The sequence below is a fragment of the Neopsephotus bourkii genome, unplaced genomic scaffold, assembly GCF_033783945.1.
Source record: "Neopsephotus bourkii isolate Nb327-2 ecotype Australia unplaced genomic scaffold, CSIRO-AGI_Nbou_v1 NB_272, whole genome shotgun sequence".
In the NCBI taxonomy this organism is placed as follows: domain Eukaryota; kingdom Metazoa; phylum Chordata; class Aves; order Psittaciformes; family Psittacidae; genus Neopsephotus; species Neopsephotus bourkii.
The window spans coordinates 8,255,750-8,282,782 of NW_026900781.1; the positions used below are offsets into that span (position 1 = coordinate 8,255,750).

General features: G+C 40.6%; 1 protein-coding gene across 1 annotated transcript; it reads right to left on the reverse strand.

The window, feature by feature from the left end:
• On the reverse strand, positions 1-27,010 carry SYCP2L (synaptonemal complex protein 2 like). Its single transcript, XM_061346230.1, has 34 exons — positions 26,895-27,010; positions 25,535-25,639; positions 24,216-24,240; positions 23,062-23,147; positions 22,843-22,931; positions 22,703-22,737; positions 21,803-21,945; positions 21,225-21,277; positions 20,827-20,872; positions 19,958-20,050; positions 19,807-19,867; positions 19,215-19,363; positions 18,318-18,378; positions 15,987-16,099; positions 15,474-15,543; positions 15,262-15,304; positions 14,621-14,670; positions 14,379-14,398; positions 13,530-13,594; positions 11,835-11,883; positions 10,757-10,812; positions 10,278-10,332; positions 9,736-9,892; positions 8,606-8,655; positions 7,430-7,523; positions 6,899-6,990; positions 6,673-6,736; positions 4,779-4,910; positions 3,911-4,035; positions 2,816-2,910; positions 1,272-1,371; positions 1,133-1,191; positions 601-670; positions 1-200 (listed from the first exon to the last, which is right to left on the reverse strand). Exons 1-34 carry the CDS (start codon positions 26,976-26,978, stop codon positions 141-143), a joined length of 2,649 nt encoding a protein of 882 aa, XP_061202214.1. The 5' UTR covers positions 26,979-27,010; the 3' UTR covers positions 1-140.
• Positions 27,011-27,033: the final 23 nt, after the last annotated feature.

Below are 27,033 nucleotides of genomic sequence, written 5' to 3' on the forward strand. Positions count from 1 at the left end.
ACCCTCAGTGTTATTTTCCTCCTCCTCCCCCCTTTTTTTCCTTTCTATTTAAGAGCGATAAACATCCTTCAACACAACCATCTTCTCTGCACTGCATAAGGTGCTCAAATTTTAAGAGCAATAATGAATCCACAGGTTTGCTAGTCAGAAGGAGCAGTGAAGATGCCTTTTTCTACTGACTTCTCTGCTGGGAGTTCATACTGCAGGGAAGGAAACAAAACACATTTCAAAGGTTTACACAAACACATTACATAAGAAGCTGCAAATGTCTTAGAAGCACATTTAGATTCAGCTTTTAATTCTCAAGCATCCACCCTGGAACAAGCGCTGCAGGATGAGCAGCTCCCATGATATGACTGTTTTTCCTCAGCCCTGCCCCTCTTTTAGAGAGTCCTTCATCAGGAGCACCTACGGTAAGGGATAGGCCTGTGTCCCAGAGCAACTCAGTGCTTACAACAGAAACTTCTCCCTATGGGAAGACTCAGGATTCCAGCTTTGACAGCTAAAATAAACAAACTCATGGTTTTCAGCATCTTATGCTCATGTACTCATCTATATGAACACACCCCTCATACAGAGCTACTCATGTACTGCACATACCGTTGTATTTTGGCTAGTGGTGGCAGAGTCCCAGACTGTTTGACCCAGGCCCAAGTCAACAGACTGAATTCTGTAAGAAAAGTGAGCATAGCTTGTTTGTGAAGAGTTAGTACCTACTGATGAAGCTTGCACAGAGATTTACCAATAAAAATTAACCTGAGGATTCCCACTTTTGCAGCTTTTTTCCCCAGCATCTGCACCAACAGTACCTTTTACTTCATCTTTAATGATGGCTTCTTTCTGACTCATAGATACAGATGTGACTAGAGGGTTCAACTTGTTCCAGACCCAGGTACAGGCCTCCTGGGGTATGTGCCAATCCTGCACGACTTCCCATGCAAAGAGTCTCTCATTGATTGCACCCTAGTCCCAGTTCAAAACCCTCACAAGGCTGCAAAAACTACAACTGGAGATGCCATACTGGGTTTAGAATATTTCATGATACACCAGCAAGTGTACCACAAGCCTAACCAGTGCCCTTTTTGACCATCAGAGGACTCACAAGCGTGCAGGACAGCTGGCAGAGACGTACCTTTGCTTTTGCTGGTTGCAGAAAGAATTCAGTTTGAGCAACTGCGCATTCCAGAAGTCCTAAGAAGAGCCCCAGAGAAAACCCCCATTACGTGGGAAGAGGTACCTCCACAGGCTAGTACAAGAGAAGCCATACACACCATTGCATCCTTCTCCATGCTTGCTAAGACTTGGGTTTCCTCCTCAAGACTGGCAAGGTCTTCGACAAGAGCCTTCTGGAAGGTCTTCAGCTTAGTCAGCCTAGTGATGAACAACAGAAATAAGCTTGACATTTTCATGTGCAGAAGCACAAGGCCATTGCCAACCCCTTCAGCATCAAACCTGCCTTTAGGCAGAAGCAAACATCCTCACTGAACTATGTGGAGCAGTTTTGTTCTCAGTTATGTCAGAGAGCAAGTGGATAGCTGAACCAGATTAAACCAAACATAAGTTTAGCTAAACAGCCTGTCCCAAATAGCAGGCAGTAACAGAGGCTCAGGACAGAGTGTACAGCAGGATTCACAGCGCAGTACTTGTCCTGCACGCTCTTTCTCAGCCTTCAGGAATTTCAGCAGATTCCCCTAGCCAAAGACACCACCTTGGCACAAGTAACCTCTGACGGGTTTTCCTACCATGGGTTTAAAATACACACACTGTGTTACCACAGGATACCAGTGATTCCTAAACCTTAACCAGCAACAGCCTTATCTGCTTGGATTTGCCACCTTTCCCATGACAGTACGATACCAAGACATCATCTGGTGGTGACTTTAGAAACTACAGTTCTAGAGTAGGACAGATTTGGCACAGCTCTGTCCCTGCTCTCCTATGGCTCCAGTTGGGTCTAGGTTACTTAGTTAATAACATAAAAGAATGGCAGCAGCTCACAGCCATCAGATCTTACCCATCAACTATTCCAACCCTAAATGTACCCAATTTGGTTTCTGGAACACAAGCTTCCCCATATACCTTAAAAACAAGCAAATTCTACTCATCGAGATCCTATCAATATCAGGGATTTTGCACTTTAAAAGCTACTATTTCATACTACATTTGATCTAAATTCTGCAAACTGAATGCATAGTAGACACAGACACCTGACAGACTTTATCATACCTTAGGCTGTGCTTGTATTTCTTTTATAAGAACTCCATAAATATTATAATTGTTTGGGATTTTTAATCTAGCTCCTATAAGAGAAATCTGACAACCTGCAAAGAAAAAGGACCTTCTTTAAACCCCCACCTAGTGAGTTCCTGTAAAACCCACTAATGGCACTTGTTTTGTACTCAGGAAACAAATTGAGAGAAATGGGTTTATAACAGACCCCTTAACTTTTCTCCTCCCTCACTTCAGTCTGGCTTCTTTATTTAAAGATGTAGAAACAGAAACTACTAGGCATAACAACAGCGTTTCTAAACATATTTGTGAACACTGCTGACAATCAGAAGACAGTCCAAGGACTTCATTAGCTCCCAACTGAAGCTTGCTTTGTATTAATTCATCCATCCACTCTCCCCTTACAGGAAAATCAGGATAAATCACACTTCTGAAACTCTGACCAAAAAGCAAGAGACACGCACACAAGGTATTTTTGCCTACAGTGCAGTAGCTTACTGTTAGGTTCACTTACAAAGGAGCATTACTGTCCGTATCAAAATTTACACAAACTGAAGCTATTTTCAGCCAGCAGTAGACAGCTCACCTGCATTCATGTATTTGGTTCAGCAGCAGGGACATCTTCTTCTCTGAAGTCCTCAGGGCATTTTGTGCACTGGTCTCCATCCGTTTGTATCGAGCCTAGCCGTAGGATGCAATGTTACGGATGAGCAATGGCCCAAGCAAAAACCTAGAAGTCTAATTTGCAAAACTTTTCCCTGGAACACAAATCCCTCCATGGGTTGCTTCATGGAAACCACCTTAAGTCAAATTTAAACTGAATTGAGGTGACACATAGGCAGGGTACTACAAATATAAACTGGTTTCATTCAGTCACACTAATTAGACCAACAAACCTCTGTCCAACCCATGCAGCTTCAGGTGTGTTCAAAGCTTTTAAACACAAGGAGACTTCATGATGAATCAGATACTGTCCCCTCATATTAAACTTGCTTTAATGTACACATTACTTGCTACAACTAAATCAACAGTAGCAGTAACTTCTACTGCATCTCAAGTATGTCTATACAGTAGAGTGAACCAAGAATAAAGCTTATATACTACCAATTGTGCAACCAACACCTCTAAGTATCATTAATCCCAAATATGCAAGAGTGTCCCTATGGATCCACACATGTTCTAGCCAATACGCACAGCCTGTATTGCTTTGTTTTTCATTATGAAAAATTCGCAGTTTTCATCACAGTGAAACTGCTTTGTGCTCCAAAAGGGAGTTTCTATACTTTTGATATGTGTCTATGAGGACAACAATTCACAGCTCCAATATAGGTACACTGCCACTGTCTTGGGTTACCTTTTAAAAAGCTTTGCTTCTTTCCTCTGAAGAAGATACTTGAAATGCCTAACCAAATTTGATGTTCTAACATCCAAATAAGACAAAAAAAGGAAAAAACTAATTAAAACTTCCTTCACGCCTTTTCTGTAATACTTGCCAGAAGTATTCTGTAAAACCTGTATAACTCCAAGATCTCCAGGTTAACAGACACTACAGCCAAAACCCTGCTCCCAGACACAAAATACAGATAGGATATTTGCATCAACTCCCTTGGTGATATAAAGGCAATTTCACATACTATGGGAAAATTCCACACAGGGACCATGTTAAGAGACTGCACATTACCAAGAACAATTTCTTTAGTTGGCCGATAAAGCTTTCAAATGCAGTAATCACCCCTGAATCACTGAAGTCTTCATGCATCGTCTCAGAAGGAAATACATCATCCACATTATCGTCCATTTCCTGACCTAGAAGAAAGCGCATGCAGTTAGCACCCTATGGAAGGGCTTATTAGAACATAAACTCTCCTGCTACAGATGGGTTTATCATTCATGTGTATGACAACATTTGTTACAGAGCTGGAATTTGAGTCTTGCTCTCACAAGCAAGAAGGAAACTAGTCCAAAACCCATTGACCATGACTTGTTAGAAAGCAGCCTGTAAGAAGTGGCATGATGCTAATCAAAGAACAACAGATGTAGAAAACACAAGGCAAAAGCACAGCACAAGGGAAAGAAAAAACAAAACAAAATTAGGCCACTGTTTTTGTGCCTTCTGTTTATTTGTTGCTTTCTGTTCAGAGTTTGTAATGTTTTGCAGTTACTTTGTTCACTATGTGCATGCTTTTTTCAGTTTTGGATTTGTTTTTTTAGGATGGGGTTTTTTTGTGGGTTTTCTTATTTTGGTTGTTTGTTTGTTTGTTTGTTTTGTTTTTTAATAACTGTGGGCAATCATTATTCAGAAAGACTAGAAAAGTGCAGACATTGTAAAGCAGCTTCCCAAGTTGATTGCCCTTAGGGAACCCAAATTACCATTCACACCTCTGTATATGTGGTGTCCAATTTCAGTGCCACAATACACACCTGCTGAGAATATAGCCTCCCCTGCAGATACCTCTCTTCAAGCTTTCACATGACTATGGTTTCTACCATCAATAAAGAAAAGCTGAGAGCATTTAAACTCTTCACCTTAATTGCCAACCTGACTTTACCTGTCTGGATCTCCACTTCTTTCTCTACTGAATCAACAAGTTTCTTTGACTGATAGGAATTGTCAGTGGACAAAAGACTTCCTTCCCAACTGGAATATTTAAGCTTTTTTGTAGCTGTGTCACTTAATATATCTAGAAAGAGAACAGAAGATGATTCAGAAAATACCTGTTCTTTTGCATGAGGTTGTGGCTGTACTTACCAGCTATTCAAGGAGAAACCACAGCTGTAATTACCAATGCTGCAGAAAAGTGGGCAACTTCATTTCAGGGTCTGGCAACACTCTTACAGGACTGGTTAAGACTTAATCACCGAGCCTCTTCCCTCACAAAAACAGGCAAATAGACTGACTAGTGCTATGCAGGTAACTGGAATGCTACCATGCATCCATCCTAAAGACAATTTTGTTTCTTGACCCACTACTCTCATCATAAACCTTGTCCGCCTTCTTCCCATTCTCTTTTCCAATCCAAGCTCATGATCTGTTCATGCTTCTTTGTTCCTAAGCTAATTTCTGCTACCAAAAAAAAAAAAGCCACCAAAAAACCTACAAATAAAAAAAAAACAACAACAACAAAACAACCCACCACAAATACAGGAGAGAAAAGCTAACCACACTTATAACAACTGCCTTCTCTGCAGCTTTGCTAAAGTTGCTGTGCAATTGCTTCTGACCCAGAAAAACCCTTAAAAACACGGCTGCAGTGCATATTTCATGGAAAACTTGCAAAAAAAAAAAAAAAAGAGAAGAAAAATCACCCTTTTGTCTCACTCCTCACTTCACTGAGCTCAGTGAAGTGTCTGTGCTTAACAAACCACCTCTCTGGGGCCTCCACAGGGAAGAAAGCAGAAAGATGGTGGAATCCAGGACAAGGGGGACAATCCAAGCATGAGGAGCACGTTGCAATAGCTTTAGGGTTCACAGAGCAAGAGTTCAAATGCAGTCACAGACTACATCCAGAATTTCTGAATATAACCCTACTTATGCTTTTATGTGGTCTCAATTCCCCTCCAACTGTAAGACTGTACAGTAAAAACTGATAAGTATTAAGTCCTCATAGCTTATCTTCCCCCAAAATTAAGTAGATATGTTGACACATTGAAGGTATATTCTGCAAATATTGGACAGGTAAGAGACATACTGGGAACATAAACATAGCCAGTTCACAAGATATGGGATTCTTTTATCCAAGACCAAAGACTCAGTGACTTGGCTCATAACCACAACTAAACCTCTCAGAATTGCATCATCATGAGCAATATTAGAATAAAGACAGCCTATTGTTGCTTGACTGTTGAAATTCAGCTGTTTCCAGACACAGACTGTGCTGCTGTTTTGAATTAGTTTGTGCAAGTTCAGTTTCGTTTTTAAAAAGTCCCTAAGTGCCACATATCTAAAAAAAAAAAAAATTTACAACAGTAATAAGCATCAGTACAAGTTATTATTTACCAAATACTTCATAGCAGTCTACATCTATATTCTTAGGTATGTAAAAATAAGGTCCTCAGCTTTCAGGGATGCTTGTTTCTTAAACTCAAATTGCAGGGCACTTTCAGATCCTTAAAAATTAGGTTTTGTGTGTCTCTTGGGTCTCTTTGTAAATCCCCAGTTCTTAACAGCTATACTATGAGTTTCCCTGTACAGTATAATATCTATACTACGAGTTTCCCTGCTCAAGGACAGGATTTAAGAGTTAGTAATAAATCCAGGAATGCATGTAAAACATCTTACCACAGTCTGTCCTGATATATAGAACAGAGAAGTAGAAGGTATTTCTTCTGCAAAAAGCATCTCCAAAAACTCAGTTGTTATTTGTCTTTTCAAGATAATGACAACTTCAGCAACATCCATTTCTACTTCTAATGAACTTTTCCATGTTATTGAGACTAACCAACCTGAGTCCTTCCGCTTAAAACTTTCTTCTTCTCTTGACAATTCGCTGGATGCATTGTGAAACTTCTAAGGACAGAAGGAAAACAAAATAAACATGTATCCACCCTGCATTGCAGACAAGCTCTCAGGAACTTGTCTACTTATAAGGGGAAAAGTGACATGATGCACGGGTTTTACAGAAGTAGCCCGACAGCAGATTAGAAGGAGCTTAAGTGCTGCATACTGCACCTGTGGGGCATTCTCCTCATCACTGGAGTAGCTCTTGGCAGATGCATCAAGTAATAGCTGTCCCACTTTGAGCTCCTCTGAGAGGCTTTCATCTGCACAAGAGACCAGCCAAGCAACACAGTCAATAGAGGTTGAAACCTCAATCTAATGACATACGTATATTTAATTAAAAAAAAAAAAAGAAAAAAGAAACCACCAGCCTCTCCTTTACCCCTTCACACAGGGAAGAGACAGCGAATCAAACTCAGTCCCCAAAGCTGTTTTATTTCTGGCTGTCAATGAAGTTCATTCCTTCACCTTTCGTTAGTCCCATGTAGTTCATTAGCCAATGTTCTCCCTGCCTAAGAAACTATCTAGAAACAATATCCAGCCCTCATAACCATTACAAGAAATATCACAAGGCAGAGTGCTTATGAAGAAAATATGAGAACAACAAAATTAAGACTTAAATTTCAAAAAACGCCCACAAAGCACATGCCCACACATATCAAAATCACTTTTATAATGAATTGAAGATTAAAAAAGAAATACCATCATGATCCACTGTAGGTACATCTCCCTTGGAGCTGAGTGCACTTTTTTTCCTTAGCGTCTCCCTTTGAGCTCTTCTCCCTGATGCCCCCTGCTAAACCAAAAGCAAGCCTAAGTATGTATTTTATTTAAACATTACTACAGAAGTAGGGGGGTGGGCTGGGCTTTGTTTTGGGGGAAACAGTTTTGTTTAGTTTGTTTTTTAAATACACTAAGAACAGAGATTAAAGTTTACGTATGCCTTACATACTGATAGCTGTCTCTCCAACAGTTAAGGAGATCTCTGACCTGAAGAGTTCAATGCGTGTGTAAGTTCTCCCTCTAGCTATTAGAGTTACATAGTGGAATAAAAGCATTTTAGTCAAAGGAGAAAAGGTTTCCAGGGGAGAATAAAAGCTTCTAGTACAGCTACCAGTTCTGGAGGGCTTTTTCCAAATCTTTCTGTTTATGTGGAAACCTTTCCAAAACATTTGATATACCGCACTTAGTGGCTGGGCACTGGAAAAGTATGGCATTGTTAAATTGTATTTTAATTTGCTTGATGTATGCCTGGTCCACTAACTCCTCCATCAGTATAATCCCTGGTTAGTTTTCCCAGAGCTATATCTGGAAGTGAAGAAGGACAATGCAGGAACTGGGGCTCAGGATGAGCATGAGAGTTGGAATAAAAGCCCTAAAAATTCCCAGCAAAGTAAAGAGTTGTATGTGAGCTTTCCCAAGGGCCACAGAGGATGGGGTAGAGGACAGCATGGGGACAAAACCTTGTTAAGTGCAGCAAAGATTTCTGCAGGTGTTTGGATAGGCAGATATAGCTCTTGGTGGAGCCCTAGAGCCAAATTCACTCCTGTAAAGTGATACCTGTGTCACCCAAGGCAAGTATCACCCAAAGCAATTCCTTCCCAATTTTCATCTGCCAAAAGTAAATACTGTCATTTCAGAACAGGCTTCGGGCTCACCCACAGCTCTTCCTATGAAGTTTCCCATGTTTTCTTAAGACCTTTTTTCCCCACTGTTTAATAGACCAACACAGTCTCAGCAATACTTCATAGAATAATTTATCCATCAGAACGTTTGAGAAAATAGATAACACCAGTTTATTAATTCCCACTTATTTGTACATGTCTTACACATGTCATGTTTTTAAATCTGAGGCACATAGGCATGACACCTCCTTACCTTCTCTGTCGGGTGGTCACTGCCACTACTTGCAGAAGACACTGGAAGCACTGCAAGAAGAAAAGTTTGCCTGGTTACTGATGATGTAATTTTGTACCTTACCCAGTTAAGTTTTCCATTATGGCTAACTCAGTTTCGAGTTTGGTTTTCTAGGCATTTACAAGAGAAAATTGCACAACATTTACATTAACTTTCAAATAAACCCCTTTCTAACAAAGTCAGATGCAATTATGCAAACATACACAAATCACCGCATCCAGAGCAGTTGCCAAAAGAGGCACAGGCTCAGCTGTTCATCTGATGGTGCCCATGTCCCATCCAGGGAACATGGACTGGCACTGGGGAGAGAATAACTCCCACAGAAACAGACAGAAACACATAAAACATAATTCCTCCCTCAAGTCTCTTTTGCTTATTCATCCCTACAGAAATCAGCTACCTGAGCAAGGCTCATCCTCCATGAGAAGGACAAAGGCATTCCAACTTCCAGGACAATTTAGTTTGAACTTGGAGGCTGCAACACCTACGCAGCCAGGGAACATGGCCACAGGGGAGGTTCGCTGTTGTTTAGAACAGCAGCAGAGAATGCTAGAGCAGAGAATGCTAGAGATGGTCACATGTAATTTTGGAAGTCACCTGGAGGACAACTGGTCTATCAGTGTATAAAAGGGGGAACAGAGTGCCATGGCCTGCAAACTGTTTTTTCAAGGTTTATTCCCCAGGTCAATTGTATTTCTGGAGAGACAAGAAGTGGAGGAGGTATAGCAGCTCCAGAGAGATCTTCCTCGTCTCCAAGAGCACCAACACAGCCATCAGCTCAGCACCCATGGCTTCAGCCCCATTACTTAGATGGATGCACCCACACGACATTTAGGTGCCCGGTTTTCACCTGTACTTCTGAACCCTACTCCAGGTAGTGAGCTCTTCAGGAACCTGGTTCTCCAAGCACAAGGGTGCGCAATGCACCTCCTCCAAAGGGCATGCCTCACTGCCAGCCTCAAGCGTGCTCTCTCCCCCTCTTGGACCAGGACTTAGCTGAATCCTCCTTTCTCAAACCATCATCAGCCATTTGTTTATCTGCAGTACAGCACATCATGCATAGTTAGATATCAACAGCAGACCAAGCTTACCTCTTAATTTACTTCTCACCCGGGGTCTTTTTCGGGTATAGTCATGAAGTTTTGGCAGCGACTGCTTCTGAAAGTCAAGAATCCAGCTTTTTTCACTCTGACCAGTGCTTGTATTTTCACTGTTGCTTTCAGAGAAAAGATGTTTCCTGTAACTGGACTAAAGACACTATTAGAAGTAAGCCCTGCATAGTCAATTCCCTCCATCCACCCAGAAGCATCTTCTGTCTTCATCTCCTGCTCTCTCTTGTATCTAAATAAGAGAGCTCTTGCAAGGAGGAAAGCCTTAGCATGCCTGAGCTGCGTCCAAGAGCACAGAAGGAAAAAATGAACATTCGCTCTTCTGTCTGGCAGTCCTGGTGCACCCAGAGCACTGCTTTCAGTAGCAACAAGTGGACTATTTTGAGGCTACCAGGCTCACATTACTCCTCCTCTGCACTGGGTAAGCCTTAAACTTCAGCCTCTTTAAGGGCACTAACAATCCATACAAGTGGATACACACAGCAGCCAAAGGCTCTAGGGATGAAAAAACACAGGCAACCTACCTGACTTCTCTCAAGCTTGTTTGATTCCTCATTCTTATTTCCTATTTCATAACTCCTGCCAAATAACCCATAAAGACATGAGTTAGAGTAGCACAACTGCACTAGCATGTCACAGAAGTGCAGAAGAGACACAGATGAATAGTAATGGCAGGGGTCTCCATAACAGATAAGCAGGAGAACCAAACTGTTAATATGCAGTCATTAGCAAACGTTTCTTTTTTGGTTGGTTTCTCAAGGTAACAATTGAGGGATACCTATAAATTAGCATCTTTTAAAAGAAAAAATAGGCTATATACTTATAGATGGCAAGTCCCTGGCAGCTTGCTATAACACAGATACTGTGGCAGCTAAGCAAGGAACTATTTTATTAGAAACATCACACAGCTTTTTGCTCTTAACTTAAAGCAGCTTAGTTAATGCAATGAACTCCTCATTCACAAAGCAAAATGTTCATAAATGGTGTATATATAACCCTGTACCTCTGACTTTGTGAGGAAAATTTCTGGCCCAGAATCTTTTCTTTAGCTTCAGCAACCTAAAAGAAAAGCAGGTATTTGTCTTAAAGTACAATTACCCCATAAAATAATCTACAAAATTAACATATACCAGAAATGGAGCAATAACTCCACTATAGCATGCCCTAAGCGCAGCGCACAGTATGGGACCGGCTCTGAATCCGGGGGGCAAGACAGGGTACCGTGAAACAGGGTTTTATGCTGACACCCAGTGGCAGTAGCAAGGTTTCGACAGTGTCCAGTTTACAACAGAAATAAGGGATGTCCCATTCAACACCCATTGCCTCTGCATTAGCAGGCATCAGTGACAGTCCCTGCACCAGGGAAAAGGCTGAAAGCCAAGGGGTTTGTCTAGTGGAACCACCTTGATGGAAGCCATCAGAAGCAAGTTTTATGCTTCCTCAGAAAGCCCTCATTGGTCAAAACTTCAAAGCAGGCAGAGAGACTAACTTTCAATTGATTTTTTTTCTAAGTCTGCAAATACAAGTGAAGCAGAATTTCCCACAGTAGTTTTGTGAGGACTGCCTTTAACCAGGGGCTCCCAACATGCAAAGTATGGCTTGAAACAGGTTTCAGTCTCTTCTGGTTTAGCTGAAGAGTACAAAGCAAAGGATGCTCAGCAATCACATTCAGTAAAAAGCAAGCAGAGTTTGGCCTTCAACTGCAAAGATATCCCATAGCCTTAGTCAAGCAACAGCTCAAATTTCTGTTCCAGTTGGTGTTACCATACATTACCCACCACAAAATGCAAGCAGTGGTGAGCATTCTCCCCAGCAGCCCATCCCCACCCAAAAAAAAAAAAAAAACAACAACAAAAAAAAAAAAAACCAAAAAAAAAAACAACCCCACACCTTTCTTCCATGTTTATCACCAACCAGAAAGCCCAAGAACCTCAGATTCCCACTTGTCTGGTTTGCTGTAACAGCACATCCGTCCTTCCAGCATTTTTGCAGTAACAGACATCCCCTGCTTCAAGTTACTACTCTGTTAGCTGCTGAGCTGGGGCCTTTATGTAACTCAACAGCCTCTGTCTCAACTTTACCTTTTCATGACTTGCAGAGTCTGAATTTTCAAAGTCATAAATTTCCTTCCTGGAAGGCAACATATATACAACAGTGACATACATACAATCGTGAAGAGTCCATCTATAGAGCTTCACTAAGAATATGGGGGAATAACAGGGTTTGGGTTTGCTCCTCTCCACTATGAACTGTGTTACACAGTAAGCACTCCCATACCTTATATGCCTAAAAATACTAAAACAAAAAAAAAAAAAAAACAAAAAAAAAAAAAACAAAAAAAAAAAACAGAAACAAAACAAACAAAGAAAAAAACAAAACCAAAAACAACAAACCAGAAACCAGCTTATTCCTTTCCTACTTAGTCTCTATTATTGCCAGTCTTGATTCTCACTCTTTTGATTGTAATTTAAGAGAATTATTCAGAAAACACAAGTTAACCTACTCCCATTATACCATGGATGTTTTGTTCCCACATCACCAATAACAATATGTGGTAGGAAGAAACCACGAATGGAGGGAGAATTTCAGAAGCATCTAAGAGGAAAAGAATCCATTTAATCACCTCTTGAAGTCTAACATTTAATGTTTGCTCTCTAATCACTTCTCTGTATGCGTCTAGGTTTCCACTTCCTTCAACATTTAACTGTACTTTAACTCAACTTTTTCTTTCTCCAGACTGTAACTATTTAAAAAATCCTATAATTATTGCTCAAAATAGAGCACACCTTCCCCTTCTTACTAGCGAAAGAGTAGGAAGACTAAAGGACTTGAGCTCCTTGTTAAACAAGTTTCCCAAATAAACGTTAATTTTTCAGATTAAACACTAGAGGGGGCAGAACGACAAAACTAAGAAGCTCTCTACCTCTAACTATTAATACTGCTGCTCCTGTTTTACAACTGGTATTTGCTGCGGCAAATTGTTTGGTCTTAACCTCTAGTAATGATCAAGTCCTGCAGCAAATTTACCCATTCTTATCCACGATCAATCAAAAAATTAATCTAAACATTTGGTTGGAATTTTTTTAAGCTAAGGGTCAGTAGGCTGAAGCAGGACACCCAAGGAAGCCTCAGAACAGCCAGAACTGCAGCAGAGATCTTCATGTACAATTAATTTGCTCTCCTGCCCAACAGAAGACATAAACTTGCACACTGCACTTGGCAGAGAGCACAGGAGGAGAGTGCAACAAGACAGGCTTTCAGTGCTGCAGACTGCATATTGCACTCAAACCCTTGTGTGCTTCTGCCTGCAATGGCACTAACTTTGAACATCAGCAAACCAATGTTCCCCCCCAAGGAAGGGGACAACCGGATAAAGAGACCATTCCAGAACTGCAGGACACACAGTTCCAAAGAATCTGCACAATATCAGAAAAAACTCATGTATTTGTGAAGGAAGCTGTCACTCATAACTCCACTCACTAGAGGATGAAAGGATTACATTTGGGTGAGAAAAAATGGAAAAGCCAACGTAACATAGTATCACAGACATGAGGCCATTTTTGGCTGACCAGAGTCAGCTTCTGAAGATTTCATCACTTTTGGGACCCAAAGGTTCACACTAAGGTAAGTTATGACTCTTTGTAGCCTGCTGCTTTTTCTGCTGTCTGTTCTATTCAGACAGCCCACCCCACAGGCACACCCTCCCAACATTAGCACTAGAAATGGTCTAAAATCACCTGGTACACTAGCACAGGCACAGGACTCGTGTGTCATACCTGCCTTCAGTCCTCTTCCTGGCCAAACTCTTTTTTCTGTTTCCTTTTTCCCAAGTAGCATCATTCTGAGAAGAGAGTGGCAGGACCTAAAACCACAATACACAAAGTCACATTCTTATCCTGAAGCCTGCTAAAAGCAGAAGTCAGGCATGCCCCAAAACTTCATTCTTCCTATTGCAACTGTCCCCCACAGTTCTTTATCAGCAAGCATAGGACTCCCAGAGCTGAAACTGGGGTGCCAAGAGGGTGAGGATACAGAAAGAAGCAATTCAAAAACTTTGAATTCATTCTACAATGGTCAAGTGTTACAAAACCTTTGAACTGTCAGTTAAAATAATAGGAAAATCTAAATTTAGTATCTGGAAGTGTAAACCCAAGAATAAATTTAAAATGTTATTTCTTACTAAGAAAGCTAAGTACCTACTTAAGCTAAGTACTTATGTCAAATTGAAACTATCATTTTGGGAATTTAATTTCTCTTGTGCATTACTTTTATTTGTACACCTGGAGAAATCAACAGAAATTTCCAAGTACTTAAGTTGTGTAAAGAAATGCAACTACTTGCTAACTTGTCCTGGTTGCAAGCTCCTATGCCAGGAGCACAGAAACAGATACAGCGTAGTCAGACCATTAGAGCTCAGATATAAAACTGAATAAATATGCCTGAAGACTCCAAAACTTGTTTCCTGAAGGAAAGCAAACCTTTGGTCTTACAGACCACACGTAAGTCTTGTGACATACAAGTTTGTACCACACAGGGCAGGGACAGTTTTCTCCTGGGCACAGGCACATATATATTGTACATGTAACATACTCAGTATACACACACCAGTACCAGGTAGTATATACACTGAATAAACTCATCTGCACTTGACTTACTTGGTTGAGCCACACTAGAATGAGGTTGGCAGCTACTGCTTCTGCAGCTCACTCCTAGTACTAAATGGCACGTTACACCAGGTATGACACCACACAGGCTCAGGACACTGCTCAAAAGCAGGAGTGACTCAACCCATTCCAACTTTCTTCTGCAGCTTCACCAGGGTATCTCTGCCTCTTGTCTCTTTGCTCAGGTGGGGCCCAAGGCAAACATACCTTTGGTGTTGACTCCTCCATGGATGCATCTTCTATGGGCTTCTCACTGGGGATAAGAGAACACATGAGGGGAATGCAGTGCAGAGAGGTGGGGGAAAAAAAACAACCCTTACACCAGTTAGCATCAAAGCAGTGGTTTAAAAGGTGAGGAGGGAAGAAAGCTGACTGGTAGCCCTACAAAAGTCCAACTTATAAGAAAGGCTGTGCTGCAAATTTCTGGAAAAAAGGATACTACTAATGCCAAGGTGAACTCCAACTTATACAATGTTTCACAAAGGTCATGGGTCCTGATTATGAATAGCTACATATCTGGTGAGCTCCAGTTACACAGCTGGAGCTAAACTACCTTTACTACAGCTGCATGCTCATCTTGTGTTTGGATTAAACCCATGATGAGAAATAAAGTCACACAAAAGCAGCAGCCAAACATCATCATTCTGCAATTCCAAGGTGTTATAACTCTGGGCAGGTAGCCTTGATAGCCAGGGTGGCAAAACAGATCTATTTTTTTTTCCCCTGCTTTATAAGTAATGGAATAAACCTCAAAATGACATGCATTAAAACCCCAGGGGAGGGACAACAAAACCAAACCAGAAAAAAATCCCACCTTGCTGCTTTTTGTCTGCAAGACACTCACCTAGGCTTAGCTTTCATCCTTTGAGACGGAGTTTTCAACTTTGCTGAAGGAGGCAAGAAAACTACAGCTTCACCCTCTGGAGCTACTATGAAACCTTTTATTTGCTTTTGCTGTAAGGCCCACAAAAGCAGAGCCTTCACCGTGTCACCTGGGTGAACACACTTAACTGGGTCAGGCTTAAGGAACTGAAAAAAGCCATGCCTGACCTGAACCTTCTTTAGTATCTTCCATATCAGTTTTTTCGCTCACTGCAGTCGTGGTGACAGCAGAGTTAACCATTTCCTGCTTGGAGACATGAAACCATGAATAGAGCATGCATACAACCAGTAAAGAAATGGGTTTGGGATTGGTTTTTCTTTTTAGGTAACCGAGCTTTTCAGTGCTAACCTGTGGCAATGGCTGGATGACAGGTTCATCATTGACCCCCCCAAAAAAGCTTTAGGTTGCATATAAATGATACTATAAGCTTCTTACTAAGAGCATCCCATCAGCCCCTTATAGGCAGAGTAAAATTTCTTCTCTTTTAATGTGATTTTGCTAAAATTGCGGCTCTGGAGGCAAGTGGTTGTGCTGACTTCCCACAGATATAAGTTAGGGTTTGAAAACACTGTTGGATCTGGATACAAACTAGTTTTCTTTGAAAGGTTTTAACCAGACCTATAGAAGCAAACTAGAGGAACAGGAACAGGGGCACAAGGACTATTTCACCATACACTTACTGCTACAGTGCCTGTTAACTGCTGACTGTCCTGAGAAGCTAAGATGTCTGGTGGAGTCTCTGCATTTTCCGAGTCTGAAGGATCTTTCCTCTTCTGCGGATTAGTGGACCCAGGTATCACTGCAGAACAGCAATCAGAGTGAGAATACCATTGCAGTAATTGAACACATATGCCGCCACCCCTCTCCATTCTTGCACTTGCATGAAAGCGTAACAGTGTAACCTTTTAGGTGCAAACATCTGCAGATCAGGTTCAACAGAATGGCCAAAACCAAACATCTCCGAATTACCCTGTGCAGAATTGCAATGTTAAGTAAGCAGTATCTTGAGCCTTCCCCTTTCTAAGCCTCTCATGCTACATGAATACATACAAGTTTCTCATCTCATTGCTACCTTGACTCTTAGCTCTGGAAAACATGCAACAGGTCTTCATGTCTGGCTAAAGCAACAGACCAACGGGATCTTACGCCGTCTCTGTTCCACTCCATTGGGTGTCCATGGGGCACTGCAAAAGTTATTTCACTACAGATGGACTGCCTTCTGCCCTTTGTACTCCTTGATTTCTTCAACTAATAGTGCCCACCTTGTACATCTGCAAGTGCTTCATGGTGGACACTTATGAAGGAGTTTCTCCTTCACCTGCACCCCCAGAATCTGGAGGACTTCCCTTCTAGCTCATTTTGGGTTGTAACTGGAGGATAATGAAGACTACTGAAAAACCTACTGCCTCAGACATTTGGATCTGGAAGTACCTCTTCCAAGTGTTCACCTGGATAAATCCGAAACGCACAGTAACTAAGAGGAGAGTAAACTTTTGCTTTTAATATTAGCACAGACAGAATGCTGGAAAGTGCTCTTCAAACTTGTGATCCATTTACGAGACGGTAGGTGGCAGCACTAGAAAAAGAGCTACAACTTCACGTGGAAATTTCTACTAAAAAGAAATAATCTATACAAGAATTAATCCTTTTAAGAACTGAAATACAGCCAATTTTGCAGCAAGGACATATCCCAGCCTCCAAAGAGAAAAGAACACTACACAGAAAAAAAGCCACCTCAAAATAATTTGATGGTGAAATTGAGCAGAGGAAACATTTCTGGTTTAAGACTAATTTTGATCATGCCATCCCTCTTGCTTTTGTGCTAAAAGCAGCTTTTCCTTGAACTGTGGGTCACAGCCTTAATGAAGATTTACAGAAGAGCTTCAGAACAGGATAAAGGGAAATAAATTATCTACTTTTTCTTCCTCTTGGACAAGTGCCAGGCTTGGACATCCCTTTGGATCAGGAACCCAAGTGTCACATCAGTACTTCAGGCTCTGTATTCCCTCACCATCCATCATATTTGGAACAAAAAAAAAAAAAAAATAAAATCAAACTCAGTCAAATAATCCTGGAAGAAGACATTTTGCAGAAGATGTTCACTGGTAGCACAGGACATTTGATCATGGACAGAAAAGAGGAAAAAAAAAGTATTCCCAGTTCAAAGAAATATAAAGCACTGGCTGAAGGCTGGTGAGAACTAAAAAATAATGGCTATTCTGGGTTCAGCTAAGAGCCTTTTCTGCCGTAAGACAAGCAGCTACATTTGTAGATGGGGCACAAAACCTGCCACATAAAGTACTTAGAGCAGCACTTGCAATGCCCCGCATGCTCCAGCAGGTCACTTCCTGCAGACTGGAGCTGTGCTGCTGCTCATCTCTCTCCGCGAACAGGGACTGCAGCTGAGTGTTTCTTCTCTGCCAGCTGAACCTCCACAACAGAACCCAGCATCTCCGAGGCATCATCCACCCCGTGTGGGTAAGTCAATTGGACCACACCATTCTCTATAACATCACCTTGTTGAGAAGAATCAGAAGCCCTACAGGAGGCTTGGCTTTCCCACTACACGCACCCCACTGCACAAAGGAAGTGTTAACTGCCAAGGTGCCAGACTGGTCCATCAGAAGACCTGTGCTTCCATGGGCACAGGAGTGGCACCATCCCCTGCTGCAGGGAATCTCCCACAGGCACCCACATAGCACAGCCAAACAAGGAACCATGCATGGGGCAAGCAAGAAGGGAGGATAGGTGGGTGCATCCCACTGCAGTTCCAGCAATCCCAGCAGCACATGGCCATGGTGCCCCATCCTCACTCCCTGGGCTAGACGGACTCAGCCTCCACCACTAACACCAGTTGCCAGGCTCAGGAGATACCAGTGCTGTAAGATTGAGTCTGGGGGTTGTTTGTTTTGTTTTTTTACTGAGGTTAACTGCAATGTGTAAGCTGCAAGTGAAGATACTCATTTTAAAACTGAACGATTTAAATTTCATGAAATAACAACATTTTTTTAAATCACCTGCTTCGTTCTGCCTGGCTTCCTTCCCACTATGGACAGGCTCCTCTTCAGCCACATTTATCTGCTTGAGTGAATTAATCTCATGAGAAAGTGACCTTAAAAAAAGTAGAGTCTTTATCTAGTAAAGCCAGGTACTTAATAACAAAACTACCAGCTGTTCATTACCAGCAAGAAATCATTGGATGTTAAGTTGACCATTTGGAAAGGTTTCAACTCCTGCAAAGATAAATGACAGCCACTATATTACGGCTATGTACTGTCATCTAAGGTTTCCTGCAAACCCCATGCTCTGTGGATGCAAGTATAAAAAATTTACTACATTAACATTTACAAAAAAAAAAAAGACACACATCCATATTTTTACATTAGATTATAAAAAATAAAATGGAGGTTTTAAAAAGTACTCTACTTTTAATCTAGAAGTACTATCTAAAAAGTTAATCTAAGATTTGCGACTTGCAGCACCCCTGTTCTCTAAGTTCTTGTGTCATGATTCACTCATCTCGCGTAATGCAATACTTCAAGCTAACGTAAAAACATGTTTATAATTCAAGTTATGCACTTAAATGCCATATGCTTTATTTCCTACTCAGAAACTCAGCAAAAGTAATCACAACATACTGAATTGATTAACAAACCAGTTAAACCTTCCAGCTTCTAAACCACGAATTTGAGTTCTTGAAACTTATTTCCTAAAGTCTATGTCTCTTTCAGGCCAAAGCTAAGAGCCACAAATCCACAAAGGGAATATAAACAAACAGGCATAGAGGGGGATGGGGGGGAACATGTAAAAAGATTAAAATACATAAATTAAAATGCCCACAAACCTCACTGAATGTTTTTGCCCTGTGCCTTTCAAGGAAAATATAGTTTAGAAGAGTCATACTAAGAGCTTACCATCATTGTTTCATCTCCCAAGACTTTTCTAAGAACACTGACGATTTCAAACTCAGCACTGAAAGACATTTTGATTTTTGTTACATTTTTTTGGTTCAAAGTAGCCGGAGTCTTCAAATTAATTTTAACTATCTTTTCTCCATCCTCCTCTGTTCAAAAAAGCAAACAAAAAAACCCAAACAAACAGTTAAATTCTGGTTTAGAGCAAGCCACTTGGTCTATCACCCCAAAAAACATCTGAATAATTGTTTGGGATTTTTTAAAGTCTGTTTTACATCTTGCCCATGTGCTCCCAATTAGTTTGATCACCCATTTCCTTCTCATTGGTTCTAATTGAATATGCTGATCCTTAGGACATTTATAAACTGACCCCTCAACATGTCCTGCTTGGGTCAGGAGAGTAGGTTATTGTGCCAAACAGGCCCACAGACAGTCCAACAATCAGAGCTGGTGCTCTGCTTGACCAAAGGGCACGACAGGGAGGGAGAAGATGACACAGGGATTGTCTTTGGTGATAGCGTGATTTCAGATTGGCTCCTTGTGCCTTGCGGACCCACAGCAAGATGGAGGATAATGCTAGAGAGAATCTTACCCTTAAAGCTGTAACTTCTGACTGCTTCTTTCAACAGCCTCACAGAGTCCCAAAGAGCATCCTTTGAAAACCAAAGCCACCGCATCAGAAGAGCTGAGCACGCACCTGCTGCATTAAGCTAATTCCAAGACTACCTGGGCTTTCATTTTACCTCACTACCCTGCACATAGAAAGTCACACTCTTGGTGCCAGTGTTGAAGTCAATCCAGAACTTCTCCAGCTTCTCGTCTGCCGGCTTCTTCACCTGGGGAAGCACAACAGGAGCACTGCTCTTCCCAGGAAAATCCCAAACTGCTGTATTATTCTCAGTTTAACAAGAGAAAATTGGAAAGCATTGCTCTACATATGTATGTACACATATGCATACCTCCCAGGAATAAGAATTGGGATTAACCTGTGAGTTGCCAGTCTACTGCTCACCCAACCATACCCACAAAGTCAGATGTGGCTCTACCTCAACACAAATGGTTGCATGTTTGGGGCAGGAAAGGGGTTTATGAAAGTTTTTTGTGTTTCTGAGCATTTGAAATAAGCAGAAACAGTGGAACCATGTTCTATTGACTTGATTTTCATTCAATACAACTGCCAAGAATGGTGCCAGAAATACACATACTTAAAAACCAGTAAAGCAATCTGCAGGATCTATAACTGTGACCTCTCCTACAGGGGCATCAGGCTAATCTTGTTTTCTGGCAGTCTGGGAGCAGCTCTGCCAGAGGAATCAGTGTTTTCCTGTCCTACTGTTTCTCTTTAGAGACCTCTCTTCTGTCATCGCCATGAAGAGAAGCACTGTCTGTGTCATCTGGCTGTTACAAAAGCAAAGTCAGCAACAGCAGGCTGAGAGCTAATGACAAATAAGCAAACTTTCCAACTAGAACAGAAGGTTACACTCTACACTCCAGAAAACTAAGCTTTAACGAAAAAGGAGGAAAAGAAAAGCACCCACCATACACCACAAAGAGTAATATTTAAACAGCAGTAACACTGTAGGGAAGGTGTCACAGTGTTAGGGACTATTACCTCATTTGTGTCAACAAAAGCAGATATGCAAGGAAATGAATAGACTCTGGAAGAAAAGCAGACTTCACATGATACATTCAGCATCAGGATATGACTTTATGAAAAATTAAAAAAAATCATCTGGTTCATTTACTAATCTTATTGTTCAAAAATAAAAGAATAAACCCCTAGAAGTAAATTAAGCTTGGAGACTACAGTATTTTAGTAGCAATGTATTACTTTTGACTGATTTTACTTCCAAAAGAACTACCATTAAAACAAATAAAATCTCTTAAGAACTTAATTCTCTGCATATTAGACCTTACGTGTGTGTATATATATATATGTATGCATGAAACGCAGATTGCAATCCTAGCAGCAGCAACGGCACCAGCTTATTCTCTTGTTTTGCAGCTTACCTTCTTCCATCCTCAAGCCTTTCATTTAGCTGGTTAAGAAATTTTCTGCAGTCCTTCAAGACAAATGACATCTTATTAAAAATCAGGCTATATTTCCATTGCAAGAGCTATTCTACTGGGCTGTGTAACCTCTACACCAGTTATAAGCTTTTAGGTAGTGAGTGGGATGCCAAAGGCTACTGGGGAAGAAACAGTCAAGCTGCTACAAATGGTTGGACCCAACTTATGACCAGCAAGCCTCCAAAGATACATGACAAAGAATGAATTGATGTATGCTTAAGAAGTAAAAAAACCTTTGAAATAAGAGCTATTTTAACAATATGCCATTTATATTTGCCAGACCAAAAAAAACAAAACACCACAAACAAACCTCCCTCTGAAAAAGACAATAAAAAAAAAATCACCCAAAAAAACCTAAAAAACAAAACACAACCTCCCACAAATGGTTAAATAACTTTGTGTATTTATAAAATCAGTTTCGTAGGAACTTCTTACAAGGGCATTCTGACTGAACTCAACCAAATCTAGCCCCTATACAGACTTGTCAAGTATGCTGTTTTCAAAATAAAGACCCTCACCGTCTCAAATTCTCCATCCTTGATCTCTTTGAAAGCTTCAGCAAGATAGTTATCTTCAAACCAGTGGTGAACAAGGTCATCTCTCCATTTTTTGGTCATTAACCTACAAAGTGCTTCTGAAAGGGCAACCTGAAGGTCATAATCTATGTGGTAAACATAAGCACAGGATAAATATCATCCCCCAACATAACAGAGGGTTATAGCATTGATATTCTTGCACTTATATGCTACACAGTCATATTCAGCAGCTAGCTCCACGTGTGTTTCACCTAGGAAAACAGCAGAGGATAAGAGCCAAGCATTAACCCCAGGAACCCTCAGCTCCATGTGGTTCAGTGAGGTAAAGGTGCAAAGCATTTAATCAACACATTTGTGTGTCAGGAGATGGTTTTGGGGATCAGGGAGGGGACAAGAGTGAAGCGTCACTGCTTTTGCACTGGGATTAAGTTACATTTCACATACCATGGTATTGCCCTAGAAAGTGTTATTGCTAGGAGAAAACAAAAATTATTTTGCACAGGAGGCTATAAACCTATTAACTGAAGTTTGTCCACATCATGGCAAAGTAGGTCAAGTTTTCTTCTTAAAGACTAAGAAAGCCAGCATACTGTGTAAATAAGTACTTAAAGCTGATCTAATTACCTTCCTACATTCTTCAGTTTAGCTTTTCTCATTAGTTAATACAAATTACTAATGCTAATCAGACAGAACAAATGCATTGTTGCATCTAGCAATTTTGATTAATACTTTCTTAAGGTACCACCAAGTTTTTCTCCCCAGGTATCAGCTCTTCACAAGGAAAGAATTAAAATTATAATTAGTTGATAATAAATAAGCAGAAGTAGTAAAGCTGTAGAGGCCCCCCCAGCTTCATAAGAATAACCACTAAATACTTCTTACCACCAACCACCAGCATAGTTTTTGCAAGGTCTTCCCTGAAACAACATAATGCAACACATTAAAGTGGAAATAACTTTAACTCTTCCTGCAGGGAAGAGGAAGGAAATTTAGCTACAGGAGATGGAGGGAAAACCACTTACGTGAGTGAGCACATCTCCTCAGACAGAGGGAATTTCTTCCTCTCCTCCCGTGGGAGACTTCCAAGTATAGAGTTGAGGGTCTTCAAGGCCTTTCCCCCACAGAAGGAGGAGCAGAAAAGGAAGGGAAACGGCTCAGGAACATATTTTTCACATCTTGTATATCATCACGCCCACTTGTGTGTGCATGTACCTGTAATTTCCTTCTAGTAGGAATCTTACCTCCTGCCTCAGGCTCCAGTCAATATTTTCTTCTGTCACTAGATGCACTAGTTCAGGTAAAAATAAATTCACGACCTCTATTTGCCCTAGAAAAATGATTGTAAAAGTTACAGCTAGCCGTGAGCTGGTTTCCTTGTAAAAAAACACAGTTGAAGCAATTACAGTTTGTTGTACTGAAGGAGTAAAAAATACCACAGGTGTGGATTCATTTTAAAACCAGGCTTGCAAATATATAACTCCAGACAGAAAAGGGAACTAGTAAATTCTTTGTGAAAAAGAGCTTCAGATACTTCTACTGCTGACTAGGGTAACTACTTAAATAGGTATAGAAAGAAAAGGCTACTTGGTAACCCCAAGATATAAATCTGTAATTTATGGCTTTTGTCAAAGTCAACAGAGCAAACCACTAGAGATTACCTAGAAGGTGCTCATGTGCTCCTGCTCATTCTGTTCCCACTAGAATAAGCCATAAGAATGAATAAACTCCAGTTACCCAGCCCACAGTGTAATGCTTCATTTCTACATGACTTGTGAGCCTGGATAGCTGGGCACACAGATACTTGTTTTTTCTGAAAGCACCTGCTCCCCTGCACTAATGGAAAGCCAGCTGCAGCCACAGACAAAATCTTGCTGCTGTAATGAATGAGACACAGACAGACATCCTTCTGCCTTGTTAGAGTAGCTGAAGGAATTACCGTATTATTCTGTGGAGGTGGCTACATTCAGCAAGGAAATAACATCTGAAGCTAGTAGGAACAGATGTGCAAGAGCAGACTGTTGAGCCTGAACTCCTTTATAAAGCACCACTTACTCTGACCAAGGGGAACACTTGATACCAGCCACTTAAGCAAAATAATATGACTACTTATTTATTTTGGCATATTCAAAATAATCAAGTAAAAGAAACAGTAAGAGGCTTTGTGCTCTGATGTAAACGGTAATGAAAATTAACTGGAGAGAAATCAGCAGGAGGATTTAAAGAAGACATTGCAGAGAGGAGGAAGAAGAGGTAGGGAATGGAGGGGAGAAGAGAAAGTGGATGCAGTTCAAATAGAATTAGGAAATGTGCTCCTGAAACTGAAATTTGGGATACTGAGGAACTGAAGAAGGCAAGGGGAGGAAAAAAAAAAATATATATATATACATATACTGACCTTTCTTACTGCACTTGAAAATCACCTGATGGGAAAAAGTAAAGGAAGCCTTCATTAACACACCACAACCCAAGCACAGCAGTACTCAAAGCACTGAGACATTTATGCCCCCATCATCACAACTTTCAGGGGCTAAATTACATAAAACACCAGTGTACTCACATAAGGAAAAGCAGGGCCACCTGATACAGGTATGTCACATACGGTAACCCCAATCATACAGGTTGGAATTATGCAGGGAAGGTAAAGGGAGAGAAGCACCCACTTGCCCCAGAGATTTCATCAGTGCTAGAGTGCAGTACCCCCAGCTTCCCTGGGAAACCCACATCATGGCATCACTTTGTTACTTTTATTACACGTATGGGCCTATGTAGAAACACATTTTATGCTTACACACCACAGTACCAGATATCATAGCATATTTGAAGAGTGTCAGGGTTCCCTGAGGGAAATTAAAGTTAAAAAAAAAAAAAAAAAAAAAGAAAGAAACCCACAATAAATAAAACACTACATCATCCTCCACAGTGAGAGAATATGGAAGAAATGGACCAGGAAGAAAAAGAAATCAAGTTTTGGCAAATAAATAACTTATAAAGTATTTAATATAATTTTAAAGTGTTTAGTAAAGAAAATTTGATTTTGATTTTGCTCAAGTATTTTTTATCAAGTCCCTTAAAAAGAGTAATGAGTATTTGCATGAATACTGATGCAGAAACTGATACAGTTCCGGTACAGTACAGACAAAAAGATAGAGAGAACAACTGGGGAAAGAAGCTTAAAGATTTCTCCCTCATGCAAATTTACATCACCAGGCCTCCAATACCTTTAAATTTGTGAATGCTTGAAATAGCAAGTTAAATGAAAATAAGCAGATGTAAGCAGGTCAGATTATTCTTTAAAAGCAAATCAGCTGCTTCAAACACAGCAGGAACAAATCGCCAGGATCACCTTAGCAAACACATTTGCACTTCAGGTGCAGCTCAGTGTCAGTAACTTGTGTTTTTATAAATGGAGCTTCAGCACAGAGCCTTTTCTTTAAAAAATTCATTCAGAAATTTTTGCACCTTTCCCTGCAAAAAAAAAAAAAACAAAAACAAACCAAACAAAAAAAGCAAACAAACAAAAAAAAAAGAACACTTGGCTCTGTGCAATCCTACAGCAGCTTCTCCCAGGTGTGTCAAACTCCAGCCTAATGCCTGCCCAGGCTTAGTGCTAGGACACAAGGTCTGCTTAACTACTCATTTCTTAACTGTTTGTGAAGAGTTGGCTTTCTTATTCAATAAAGGCAACCCTTCTGCCCTCTTAAGACACATACATACCAATGCAGAGTCAAAGAAGTCTTCAAAAAGTTGCATCAATAATCTATTCTCATTTGGGTCCATGAGGTTCACAAAATCTCTTGCTCTTTCAAACCAAGATACCAAGTAAAAGTTAAAAGAATCAGTTAAAAACAGAGTTGTTAATCCTTATAACACAGATATCTGCAGGAAAGCTTAAACACAGAGACAAGTTTTTGTAGTCCTTGAACTTCAATCATGTTCTCTATCAAAACCTACACAGCATTAAGGAGCTCAAATTTTGCTAAGAGGACATTAAAAGTGACACCCTTACAGCTGCTCCACAGGACTTATTCCTCCGCTTCCCTCCTCAACCCTCTTTTTGTCCTCCTTTCTCATGCCAAGGCACCCACTCTTGGTGCTCAGGAACTCCTAGACACAATGCATGCTGCTAGTGGCATCATTGCCTCTATGGAGATTTCTAGTAGACATCAATTCATAGTAAAACAATGTTTTAAAGATTTGTCAAGCTTTTTCAAAGTCATTATTTTAATACTTTAGCATTTAAAAGCATATTGCACAGCATCACACACCTACGGCTAGCTACAAATCTATGCTTGACTGGAGGTACAGATGTCAGATTGGTGAAATTTTGTTATTAATCTCTCCATACAGGAATTTTGAGCAACTGTATCCCTGAAAAGTATAGCTGCAAGGCAGGACAACAACATTTTGGACTGCTGACTTTTTGGTACAACTCCACTAACACAGAGTGAGTGTTAGCTGCTCCCTCCCACCTATGCTAGATCCAGGTATTCCTCATCTTCCACACAAGTACATTTCTGCTACTACAAGTATTACCAACTGACAAAAGTATTGTGCCAGAAGACAAAATGTAGTTGCAGATTAGATGCACCTGGTTTACCATGGATCTAAAAAGGGACCTTCATAGGGAATACATCAGTTTATAGAAGTATAAAACTCTGCTCATCAGTTCCATTACTAGGACTGCATTTTACTGGAGCACTTAAAATACATTTAGGAATTCTATACTATTTCTCAAATAGGACTAACCCAAACTCACCCTCTTTCCACTGTCAGCTTAAAACAAAACAAAACAACCAAAAACAAAACCCAAAAAACATAAATCCATATAGTCAGGTAGTAAACAAAGCCATGACATTAGCTGCTGTACTGAAAGCAATGCAACAAAAGCAAGTATTTTTTTCCCCACTGAGCTCATACAATAAATTAAAAAAATTAAAAAAAAGAAAGAAAAAAAACCCCAAGATATTCCTTTCTGTGACAAGCCGTCTTCTAGTTTGCACTTCCTTGGAGTTCTTTTCCTGATACAAGCAACCTTAAATCACATTAGTAATGTCATATGCAATTTTATACTCATCTTTTCTACCAGTCCTTGCTCAATAAACAAACGCGTCCTGTCCTGAAGGTCACTTTTAAAGTATAGCTGAATACATTTCAGCATCAGTGAAACATTCTGGAATTCATTCTTGTCCAGCTCCTACAGAAACACAAAGCGG